The 13,091-nt window shown below is 40.7% G+C and overlaps 1 protein-coding gene across 22 annotated transcripts in view; it reads right to left on the minus strand.

Annotated features, from left to right (window-relative positions):
• Positions 1–13,091, minus strand: part of CSTPP1 (centriolar satellite-associated tubulin polyglutamylase complex regulator 1) — a 229,590-nt gene that overhangs the window by 153,746 nt on the left and 62,753 nt on the right. For 7 of the 22 annotated variants that reach the window (XM_077960903.1, XM_028832719.2, XM_015114199.3 and 4 more), the window contains one exon: positions 10,929–11,031. The exons of the other annotated variants lie outside the window; for them this stretch is intronic. In XM_077960903.1, the coding sequence (XP_077817029.1) occupies positions 10,929–11,031 (103 nt within the window). The remainder of the gene's footprint in view (positions 1–10,928; positions 11,032–13,091) is intronic. 22 annotated transcript variants of the gene reach the window in all.

Below are 13,091 nucleotides of genomic sequence, written 5' to 3' on the forward strand. Positions count from 1 at the left end.
GTGAGCCGAGATTGTGCCATTGCACTCCAGCTTGGGAATAAGAGCAAAGCTCCATCTCAAAAAAAAAAAAGAAAAAGAAAAAAGTTTTGCTCAGTATATAACACTGAGAAGAGAATGAAAATACAAGCTAAATACTAGTAGAAAATATTTGCAAATTACAAAGGACTTGTATCCAGAATATATACAAACAACTCTCAAAACTCAACAGTAGGAAAACAAACAACCCAATTTAAAAATGGGCAAAAGTTTGAACAGACGCTTCACCAAAGAGGATATGTGAATGGCAAATAAGAAGTTTTTCAACATCATTAGCCTCTTGAGAAATGCAAATTAATACCACAATGAGATACCTATTAGAATAGTTCAAATGAAAAATACTGACAATGCCAAGCGCTGACAAGGATATAGACCAACCCAATCACTCATATATTGCTGGTAGAAATACAAACTGGTACAGCCACTCTGGACAACACTGTGGCAGTTTCTCAAAAAGCTAACTACGGCTGGGCGCAGTGGCTCACACCTGTAATCCCAGCACTTTGGAAGGCAGAGGCGGGTGGATCATGGGGTCAGGAGTTTAAGACCAGCCTGACCAAGATGGTGAAACCCTGTATCTACTAAAACTACAAAAATTAGCCAGGCGCAGTGTCAGGTGCCTGTAGTCCCAGCTACTCGGGAGGCTGATGCAGGAGAATTGCTTGAACCCGGGCGGCCGAGGTTGCAGTGAGCTGAGATTGTACCACTGCGTTCCAGCCTGGGCGACAGAATGAGACTCCTTCTCAAAAAAACAAAGCTAAACATACACATACCATGTGATTGAGTGAGCAATCTTACTCTTGGGTATACAATTCAGAGAAAAGAAAATGTATGTTCACACAGAAATGAGTACATGAGTATTTATTCATAATTGCCAATTGGGGGAAACCCAAATATCCTTCTAAGGGCGAATGGATAAACAAATTGTGGTACATATATACAATACAATACTATTCAGCAATAAAAAGAAGCAAAGTACTGACACATGGCACAACCTGGAGGAATCTCAAAGCTCTCAAACCACTATGCAGAGTGAAAAAAGCTAATCTCAAAGGTTATATACTGTATAAGGCTGGGCATGGTGGCTCATGCCTATAATACCAACAACTTTGGGAGGCCAAGGCAGGCAGATCACTTGAGGCCAGGAGTTCGAGACCAGCCTGGGCAACATGGTGAAACCCCATCTCTAGTAATAACACAAAAATTAGCCAGATGTGGTGGTACATGCCTATAATCCTAGCTACTCGGGAGGCTGAGGCATGAGAATTGCTTGAACCCAAGAAGGGGAGGTTTCAGTGAGCCAAGATTGCGCCACTGCACCCCAGCCTGGGCAACAGAGTGAGACTCTGTCTCGATTAAAAAAAAAAAAAGTTATATACTATGACACTGTTGAAAAGACAAAACTACAGTGATGGAAAACAAATCAGTTCAGGGGTTTGGGTTGGGAGACAGGAGATTATAAAGGGATAGTATGGAGTTTTTTGTGGTGATGAAACTGTTCTGTATATATATATGTTCTGTATATATACATGTGTTAAAAATTCATAGAACTGGTTGGGCACAGTGGCTCACGCCTGTAATCCCAGTACTTTGGGAGGCCAAGGTGGGCAGAGCACGAGGTCAGGAGTTCAAGACCAGCCTGACCAATATGGCGAAACCCTCTCTCTACTAAAAATACAAAAATTAGCCGGGTGTGGTGGCACGCACCTGTAGTCCCAGCTACTCGGGAGACTGAGGCAGGAGAATCGCTTGAACCTGGGAAGCGGAGGTTGCAGTGAGCGAAGATCGTGCCACTGCACTCCAGCCTGGGTGGACCATCCTGGCTAATACACCTGGCTAATACAGTGAAAATCTGTCTGTACCATAAGCACACACACACACACACACACACACACACACACACACACACACAAATTAGCCAGGCGTGTTGGCGGGCACCTGTAGTCCCAGCTATTCGGGAGGAGGCTGAGGCAGGGGAATGGCGTGAACCTGGGAGGCAGAGCTCTCAGTGAGCCGAGACTGGGCCACTGCACTCCAGCCTGGGTGACAGAGCGCGACTCCGTCTCAAAAAAAAAAAAAAAAGGACTAAATGAAAAAGTACACATATAATTTGATAAGTTTTTATATATGCATATACCCAAGAAACCATCACCACAATCAAGATAATGAACATACCCATAACCTCCCAAAGTTTCCTTTGACCCTATTTGGAATTCCTCCCTCCTATCTGCCTGTGACCTCCTGTCCGCAACCGATATACTTTCTGTTACCATATATTAATTAGTCACTATAGTCTTTAATTCCTCTCAGTAATGTTTTGTAATTTTCAGTGTAAACCTTTTGTCAGAATTATTTCTAAGTATTTTATATTTTTTGATGCTATTGTAAATGACACTGCTTTTAAAATTTAAATTTCCAATTGCTCTTTGCTATAACACAAAAATACAATTTTTATATATTGATATACAGCAATAATAAATTAACTTATTAGTTGTAGTAGCATTTTCTTTTTGATTCCATAGGCTTTTCTATTTAGACAATCATGTCCTATGCGAACAAACTTGGTTTTTGTTTTTTTTTCTTTTTGAGACGGAGTCTCGCTCTGTCGCCCAGGCTGGAGTGCAGTGGCGAAATCTTGGCTCACTGCAAGCTCCGCCTCCTGGGTTCAGGCCATTCTCCTGCCTCAGCCTCCCAAGTAGCTGGGACTACAGGCGCCGGCCACCACGCCCAGCTAATTTTTATTTTTATTTTTAGTAGAGACAGGGTTTCGCCGGGGTCTCGATCTCCTGACCTCATGATCCGCCTGCCTCAGCCTCCCAAAGTGCTGGGATTACAGGCGTGAGCCACCGGGCCCGGCCACAAACTTGTTTTTTGAAGTTTTCTTGCTTTATCCACTGGCTAGAACCTCCAGGACAACGGTGAACAAAAATGGTGAGAGTGGAAATCGTTGCCCTGTTCCTGATTTTAGCAGGAAAGTCTTCTGTCTTTCACCATTAAGCTTGATAGGTTTTTCATAGATGCCCTTCATTGGGTGAGAAAATTCCCTTCTATTCCTGCTTTGCTAGGAGGTCTTTGTTATTGTTGTTTGAGACAAGGTCTGGCTCTATCGCCCAGGCTGGAGTACAGTGGCATGATCTCAGCTCACTGCAACCTCCACCTCTGTGGCTCAAGCAATCCTCCTGCCTCAGCCTCCCAAAGTGCTGGGATTACAGGTAAGAGCCAGCATGAATGGTCTTGTTTTTGTTTTTTTGAATCAAGAATGAATGTTGGATTCTATAAAATGCTTTTTCTCTATTTATTGAAATAATGTGTTTTTTTTTCTTCTTATATGGTGGGTTACACATTTCTCTTTCAGAATTTTTAAGTTTACATTGATTTTTAAATGTTAAACCACCATGCATTCCTGGAATAAACCCCACATGGTTTTGATATATTGTTGGATTCAATTTACCAAACTTTTAAGAATTTTTGTGACAAGGAATATTGGTTTGCAGTTTTCTCTTCTGGAAATGTCTGTTTTATTTGGATACTAGAATAATGCTAGTCTCCTAGATTGAGTTGAGAAGTATTTTTTTTCAATTTTCTCTAAGTATTTGTGTAGAACTGGTGTTCTTTCTTCCTAATATGTTTGGTATGTTCGGTGTGTGTGTATATATATATTTTTGTTGTTGTTGTTGTTTTGTTTTTTTTGTTTTTTTTTTGAGATGGAGTCTTGCTCTGTCGCCAGGCTGGAGTGCAGTGGCACGACCTCGGCTCACTGCACCCTCCTCCTCCCAGGTTCAAGCGATTCTCCTGCCTCAGCCTCCTAAGTAGCTGGGATTACAGGTACGCACCACCATGCCTGGCTAATTTTTGTATTTTTTTTTTTTTTAGTAGAGACAGGGTTTCGCCATGTTGGCCAGGATGGTCTCAATTTCCTGACCTCATAATCTGCCAGCCTTGGCCTCCCAAAGTGCAGATATTACAGGCGTGAGCCACCGCGCCCAGCCTGTGAGATTATTTTTAACTACAAATTCAGTTTCTTCAAGTTACCTATTTATTCTTGAATGTTCTCTGTGTCTCTGTCCATTTGATCTAAGTCATTGAATTTGTTGGCATGAAATTGATAATATTTCCTTATTATCTCTTAATACCTATAGAGTCTGTAATGATGTATCTCTCTCGTTCCTGATATTGGTAATTTGTGTCTTTTCTCTCTTTTGTTGTGATCAGTCTCGCTCATGATTTTCTAATTTTATTTATCTTCTCAAAGAACCTGCTTGGCTTCACTAATTTTCCCTACTGTTTTTCTGGTATCTATTTCATCGATTTTCACTCTAATCTTTACTCTTTTCATCCCCTTCCCCCCTAACTTTTAAATTGCTCTTCTTTTACTAATTTCTTTCTCTTTTTCTTTCCCTCCCTCCCTCCTTTCCTCCCTTCCTTCCTTCTTTCCTTTCTTTCTCTCTCTCTCTCCCTTTCTTTCTCTCTATCTCTTCCTTTCTTTCTTTCTCTCTCTCTCTCTCTTCCTTTCTTTCTTTCTCTCTCTCTCTCTCTCTCTCTCTCTTTCTTTTTGAGACAGAGTTTCACTCTTCTTGCCCAGGCTGGAGTGCAATGGTGTGATCTCTGCTCAACGCAACCTCTGCTTCCCGGGTTGAAGTGTGATTCTCCTGCCTCAGCCTCCTGAGTAGCTGGGATTACAGTCACGCACCACCATGCCTGGCTAATTCTGTATTTTTAGTAGAGACAGGGTTTCTCTGTGTTGGTCAGGCTGGTCTCAAACGCCCAACCTCAGGTGATCTGCCCACCTCAGCCCCCCAAAGTGCTGGGATTACAAGTGTGAGCCACCACACCTGGCTTTCTTTTCTTTCTTTCCTTTCTCTCTCTCCTTCCTTTCTTTCTTTTTCTTTCTTTCCTTCCTTTTTTCCTTCCTTCCTTCCTTCTTTCCTTCCTTCCTTTCTTCCTTCCTCCTTTCTTTCCTGTTTTTATTTTCTTTCTGTTTCTCTCTCTCTTACTCTTTCTCTCTTTTTCTTTCTCTTCTCTTTCTCTTCCTCCTTTCTTTCTTCTTTTCTTTCTTTTCTTCTCCTTCCTTCCTTTCTTCCTTCCTTCCTTTCTTCCTTTCCTCCTTCCTTCCTTCCTTTCCTTCCTCCCTCCTTCCTTCTTTTTTCCTTTCTTTCTCCCTTCCTTTTCACGGGGGTCTCACTGTGTCACTCAGGCTGGAGTACAATGGCTATTGTACTCCATGGCTAATTGCAGCCTTGACCTTCTGTGCTCAAGCCATACCAAGTAGCGTGGGACTACAGGTGTGCACTACCATGCATGGCTAATTTTGTTGTATTTTTTTGTAGAGATGGGGTTTTGTCATGTTGCCCAGGCTGGTCTCAAACTCCTCAAGCAATCCACCCACCTTGGCCTCCCAAAGTGTTAGGATTGTGGGTGTGAGCTACTGTGCCTGGCTATTATTAAAAAGTCAAAAAACAACAGATGCTGGTAAGGCTGTGGATAAATATGAACACTTTTACACGGTTGGTGGGAATGTAAATTAGTTCAACCATTGTGGAAGATAGTGTAATGATTCCTCAAAAACCTAGAACCAGAAATACCACTTAACTCAGCAATCCCATTACTGGGTAAACACCCAAAGGAATATAAATTATTCTATTGTAAAGATATATGCATGCATATGTTCATTGCAGCACTATTCACAATAGCAAAGACATAGAATCAACCCAAATGCCCATCAATGATAGACTGGATAAAGAAAATGTGGTACATATACACCATGGAATACTATGCAGCCATAAAAAGGAACGAGATCATGTCCTTTGCAGGGACATGGATGGAGCTGGAAGCCATTACCCTCAGCAAACTAATGCAGGAACAGAAAACCAAACACTGCATGTTCTCACTTATAAGTGGGAGATGAACAGTGAGAACACATGGACACAGGGATGGGAACAACACACATTGGGGTCTTTTGGGAAGGATGGGGGAGGGAGAGCATTAGGAAAAATAGCTACTGCATGCTGGGCTTAATACCTAGGTGATGGGTTGACAGATGCAGCAAATCACCATCCACACATGTTTATCTATGTAACAAATGTACATATCCTACACATGTACCCTGGAACTTAAAAAAGATATATATATAAAACCATTTATATATAACTATATATGGTTATATATATGTTATATATATGATTATATATGTTATTATTTTTATAATAAAATATATATATTACCATTCTCTCTGGCACCAATACAGCAAGAGAGCAGGAGGGTCAAGTATTTTCTAAATAACAAAGGATAAAAGGGCTGTCTCCAAAATTTTTAAGTTTAACATTAGACCCAAGGATACCTGACCTCAGTAGTATAAAAAATGTTCATTTCCCCCTTTCATTCCTACAAGGGATAGAAAGAAAAGAAGACTCAGTTCCTGGCTCCTGTAAAATCAGGGAGATTATGAATCCTGATTTATATAGAAGGCACCTCAGAGAAGACCTAGTGCCGTAATTTAAAGAAAGGGCTCCCGTTGTGAATCCAGTCATACCTGCCAGCCAATTCCTATCATTATTATATCCTTGAAATGGAAGTCAATGGTCACAAATTATTTACAAAGCAAATAATAAAATTCAAGCTTCTCTTTTTCTTTTTTCTCTTCCTTTTCCCTATACAGCTATCTACAAAGCAAATAAAGTTTGCTTTGCTATCCCCTATCCCCTATCTTTTTTATCTTCCTTTATCCTATACAGTTACAGGTTGTAATATCCCTTTCTTCTTCTTCGTCTCTCTCCATTATCTTAATCAATAATATACTTTTTAAAAGACCACCTTTCTTTAAGCAAGTATCTAAAATAGCAATGGCAATAGAAAGCCTCAGTGAGGCCTTCTCTGACTACACTATTGAAAGTAGATTTCCATCTCCCAGTCACTCAGTATCCCAAAGCCCTCCTTTCTTTTCTTTTTTTGGAGACACAGTCTTACTCTGTTGCCCAGGTTGGAGTGCAGTGGGATGATCATAGTTCACTGGGCTCAAGCAATCCTTTTGCCTCAGCTTCCTGAGTAGCTGGGACCATAGGTGTGTGCCACTATGTCTGGCTAATTTTTTTTTTTTTTTTTTTTTTTTTTAAGAAATGAGGTATTGCTAAGTTGCCCAGGTTGGTCTTGAACTCCTGGCCTCAATCAATCCTCCTGCTTCAGCCTCCCAAGTCACTGAGATTATAGGCACGAGCCATCATGTCCAGCTCCTGATTTTCTTAATAGAATTTATCACTATCTGAAGCTACCTTACTAATTTATTTGTTTATTTATTTATTACATGTCTAGGGTACAGTAGGCCTTCAATAAACATTTGTTAAATGTATGTTAATTAATCCATATACTACAGCATATTCATACCAACTTTTATTACTGAAAAACTACCTAAATCCATGTTGTGATATGAAAAGTTTAGACATCTAAAAGAGCATCACAGAAAAGAAAATGGGTCAGAAAACCTGCCAATTAGGGCATTAATAATGGAGAGGAAATAAGCTGATTACACAATGAAGTTAGATTCTTAAAAAACCAAAAAAGACAAGCAAATCACAGTTCTCAGAAAAAGTGAAGTGCGATAAGGATGGATGCATGGCCTAGCTCTAAGTGATTTTTGCATCTGAGAGACTATACTTAGTTTCTTCTTCATATTACTCTCAAGAAGCTTCATAGAAATGTATCTTTGAAATAGTACACACACCCCAAAACTTGGAGCCTTCTATGGCTGTGTTAAATTACATGGGTACTGAAGGGAGAAGAATCTCTATTTTCTTTTTTTTTTTTTTTTTTTGAGACGGAATCTCGCTCTGTGCCCCAGGCTGGAGTGCAGTGGCGCAATCTCGGCTCACTGAAAGCTCCGCCTCCCAGGTTCACGCCATTCTCCTGCCTCAGCCTCCTGAGTAGCTGGACTACAGGCGCCCGCCACCGCGCCCGGCTAATTTTTTGTGTTTTTAGTAGAGACAGGGTTTCACCGTGTTAGCCAGGATGGTCTCGATCTCCTGACCTTGTGATCCGCCCGTCTCGGCCTCCCAAAGTACTGGGATTACAGGCGTGAGCCACGGCGCCCGGCAGAATCTCTATTTTCATCTACCCTGCCTAGTTCCTTTTCGATACTCAACCAGAGCAAATAAGAAGTCAATAGTTGTAAAGTTCTGTCTATTAATCTGGATATCCAAATTCTTGTCTTCTCGCCATTCATCTTTCAATCTGTAAGTGTCAGAGACTTCTAGGAAATTTCTACCATCTGGCATATTTCTCAGATACAGAAGAAAATGTAATAAAAACGTATTTTAAATGGATAATTCACAGGTTTTTTTTTGATAAAAAGTTTGACACAAATGTGTATTTTTGGAAAAACCATGGTTGATAAATGTTTCAAATTCCTAAAATAGACTTCAATTTCACTTCTCTCACCACTTAAAAATTAGTTTTAATATGTTTAGCTTTGCTTTATCTCATATATTTCAATAATATATTAGGAAGTATTTGGGGGGAATTTTATCAGCACTCAAGCAACTACTGAACAGGCAGAATCACATCTTGGGAAACTGATTAGATGTCCTTTCAAGAAAACTTCTGATACTTAGTAATGCATCTTCTGTATTGGCAATTTCCAAGATTTTCCTGGGGAATCACACTGAAGCTTGAGAGAAGAAAAAAAAAAATTTACCAGGGATAGTGTTAACATCAAACAAAATCTAAATATTACCTGTAAATAAGAATAACAGTCCAATCATACCTCTTTTTCCCTACAAAGTAAAAGTCACTACCAAATAACATTTATGAGAATTCAGTTTCATCTGGTAACTAATACACTCCTAAATGACTCAAGAATGTACCAAAAAAATTAATAACAGTAATAGTCAGAGTTCTTGGTTGCAAGCAACAGAAACCAAATCTCACTATCTTAAGCAAAAAAGGGCTCTGCTGGAAGGGTATTATTAGTGGCTCATAAAATCCACACGTGGCTGAACCATTAGACTTGGAAAACAGACAGGAATCAAGGGAGCTTTGGAGGCAAAGGTCTCACCACAACAGTCTGATCCACAAGCAGCTACTGCAACTGACACATCTTTCCACTAAAGTCTCTTTGCTTAAGATGGCCAGAGAGAGTTTCTGTTGCTTTGGCCAAGAAAATTTACTGCTACAGAATTTGTATAAAATGAGACTCTTTGAAGAAAAGCTGGTCCCACTCTTTTGAGGAATTTCATTTCTCAGTATGATCTCCATTCCCATCCACTTTCCTCTTTTTGCTCAAGGCACACTAAACTTGGGATCTACTTTTTATTTCCACTCTTTTCCCAAGTAGTCCCCGCTTCCCGAAGTTCCATTCTCCCTTCTCTGTCTGATAATTATCTACATATTCTTTAAACCTAAATTGAATGTCACTATTCTGTGAATTCTTTCCTGACTGTATAAATAATCACTTTTCCTATCAAAGTTTACTCACTAGTCTAGAACTTCTAATGCTCTATTTTAATTGTATTTGTGTAACTATTTAACTTTTACATGACAGTGAATTTCTTGAGGACTATATCTGACACACAGTGATTGGCATATGATAACTATTTAATAAGCAGTTACTAAATTTTAAAAATAGAAAGAAAACCAAACAATGAGTTTCTCAGCATTTACAAGGTACTGTCTTTGCCTTCTTTTTTTTTTTTTTTTTTTTTGAGACAGAGTCTCACTCTGTCGCTCTGTTGCCCAGGCTGCAGTGCAGTGGTGTGATCTTGGGCCCCTGCAACCTCCCTGTAACCTCGCAACCTCTGCCACCCAGGCTCAAGCAATTCTTCTGCCTTAGTCTCCCAAGTGGCTGGGATTACGGGCGCCCGCCACCACACCCAGTTAATTTTTCTATTTTTAGTAGAAATGGGATTTCACCATGTTGGCCAGCCTGGTCTTGAGCTCCTGACCTCAGGTGACACTCCCGCCTTGGCCTCCCAAAGTGCTGGGATTACAGGCATGAGCCACTACATTCAGCCATTTTACCTTTCTACTTATTTCAATATAATTGAGCCTTCCACAAACTGGCCCTATCCTCATTATACATTTTCTGTTTGTTGCTTTTTACCTTGTACTAGTCCTCTATAAGTCAAATTAGATTCCTTTATGATCCCTTGCAGTGTACGATATTTTCTACTTCAACTAATTATTAATATGTTCCATCATAATGCAAGTTCTAAAAGAGTTGTTCCTCCAATAAAAGTAGAGTAGCTAATTCAGACTAACCATTCTGGCTGAGAAAAAAAATGGATAAATTATTCAAGGCAATTGTCTGAAGTCATCAGAGAGTCATCAAGGCAAATGAAGAATGACGAGGCCAAGTTATGATAGAGAGAATAAAACCGAGAAAGGTGAGCTGAGCATTTAGTGCCACTTTTCCCAATGTGTGGGGTTTCTAAACAGAAGGGTCCATGGATTAAATTCAAGAGATCCACATGCTTGGATGGGGAATTTTTTTTTTTAGACAGAGTCTCGCTATGTTGCCCAGGCTGGAGTGCAGTGGCGTGATCTTGGCTCACTGCAAGTTCCACCTCACGGTTTCACGCCATTCTCCTGCCTCAGCCTCCCGAGAGGCTGGGAGTACAGGTGCCTGCCACCACACCCGGCTAATTTTTTTTGTATTTTTAGTAGAGACAGGGTTTCACCCTGTTAGCCAGATGGTCTCGATTTCCTGACCTCGTGATCTGCCTGCCTCAGCCTCCCAAAGTGCTGGGAGGCATGAGCCAGGGAAATTTTTATATGTTTATTTTTACTAACCTCTAACTGAAATTTGGCATTTCCTTCTATTATGAGTATAAACATAGAATTAACAGTACCTGTGACTCTTTCAGTAATAGAAATCTCAGATATTGGCTAGGCACAGTGGTTCATACCTGCAATTCCAGCACTTTAGGAGGCTGAGGCGGGAGGATGACTTGAAGACTGGAGTTTGAGAGCCGCCTGGGCAATACAGGAAAACCAAATCTTTACAAAAAACTTTAAAATGAAAAAAAAAAGAAACCTCAGATATTTTCATATAACATTACTGTCATACCAGATATCTCACAATATCATTTATACTCATCACCACTTCAGAAATAAGGTATTATTATACCCACTGGTAGCTCTAGGGGCCTCTGCCAGTTCTGGAAGGTTCAACTGATAAACTAAGCAGTTAATAATTTTGAATTAATGTTAAATTCCTGGGTTTTCAAATGCTGTTAGGGCTTATAGACAAAAAATTAGAGTTGGCTGGGTATGGTGGCTCACGCCTGTAATCCCAGCACTTTGGGAGGCCAAGGCGGGCAGATCACAAGGTCAGGAGTTCTAGACCAGCCTGGCCAGCATGGTGAAACCCCATCTCTACTAAAAAAATATAAAAAATTAGCCCGGCATGGTGGCACACACCTGTAATCCCAGCTACTCAGGAGGCTGAGGCAGGAGAATCACTTGAACCCAGGAGGCAGAGGTTGCAGTAAGCCAAGATCATGCCACTGTACTCCAGCCTGGGCAACAGAGTGAGACTCAGTCTCAAAAAAAAAAAAAAAAAAAAAATTAGAGTTCAGGACCCACCCAGGTTGAGGGGTGGGACTCTGGTAAACCCCTAAGGCTCTTTTGGCACTCCTAAGCGCTTAACTGAAAATTAGCCCTCCCTGATATGTAAATCTATATTCAAATCCTTTCAAACCCTCATGGGATTGAGGTAATCCAGGATTGCTAGTGCCCAGGCCATCTGCCAGAAGCAAATATAAATCCCCTCCGAAGAAAGATAGCATCATTCTGGGCCTCACATTATCTGTATGGTTTTTCAAACACAATTTACAGAACTCAACTAGAGAAAAAAAAAGTATAACACAAGATAAGATAATGGAGTAATAAAAAAAAATGAAGAGATAGGACAGAAAACAGAAACAGACCCACAGGGAATCCAGATAATAAATTATGGACTTTGTAATAACCATGCTTTATTATTTCCTGTGTTCAAGCAAAGAAAGACAAGATTTAGCAAGGAAACAAACAAAAACTGAATAAAAATACTTGAGCTAAAAAAATACAATAATTAGAATTAGGAACTCAGTAGATGGGTTTAATAGTAAATTACACAGAAATGAAGAGAGAATTAATGACCTGGAAAATAGATCAGAAGAAAATATCCAGAATAAAGCATAAACGACAAAATGATGGGCTGGGCATGGTGTCTCATGCCTGTAATCCCAGCACTTTGGGAAGCTGAGGCGGGCAGATCACTTGAGGTCAGGAGTTTGAGACCAGCCTGCCCAACATGGTGAAACCCCATCTCTACTAAAAACACAAATTAGCCAGCTGCAGTGGTGGGCACCTGTAATCTCAGCTACTCAGGAGGCTGAGGCAGGAGAATCACTTGAACCTGGGAGGCGGAGCGGGTTGAATCTGGGAGGCAAACTTGGGTTGCAGTGAGCCGAGATCATGCTACTGCATTCCAGCCTGGGTGACAGAGTGAGACTCTGTCTCAAAAACACACACACACACACACACACAAAATGATAGAAAATGCGAAAAAGAGCATAAGAGACAGAGAATACCATGAAAAGGTCTAATGTTTGTATAATTAGAATACCAATAGGAGTAAAGAGAGAGCAGAGGCCAGTTGCGTTGGCTCATGTCTGTAATCCCAGCACTTTGGGAAGGCGAGGCAGGAGGATCACTTGAGCCCAGGAGTTTGAGGCCAGTCTGGGCAACATGGCAAGACTCTATCTCTAACAACAACAACAAAAAATTAGCTGACTGTGGTGGCATGCAACTGTGGTTCCAGCCATTTGGGAGGCTGAGTGAGGCAAGAGGATTGCCTGAGCCCAGGAGGTTGAGGCTGCAGTAAGCCATGACTACACCACTACACTCCAATGTGGGTGACAGACAAAGATCCTGCCTCAAAACAAAGAGACAGAGACAGAGAGAGAGAGTAGAACAGAAGTAAATCTGAAGAGCTAATTATTGAGAATTTTCCAAGACTGATAAATGATATCAAGCTACAGGTTCAAGAAGCACTAAGAACACCAAATATAAAGAAAAGCAAACCT

The sequence above is a fragment of the Macaca mulatta genome, chromosome 14 (assembly GCF_049350105.2).
Source record: "Macaca mulatta isolate MMU2019108-1 chromosome 14, T2T-MMU8v2.0, whole genome shotgun sequence".
Taxonomy (NCBI): domain Eukaryota; kingdom Metazoa; phylum Chordata; class Mammalia; order Primates; family Cercopithecidae; genus Macaca; species Macaca mulatta.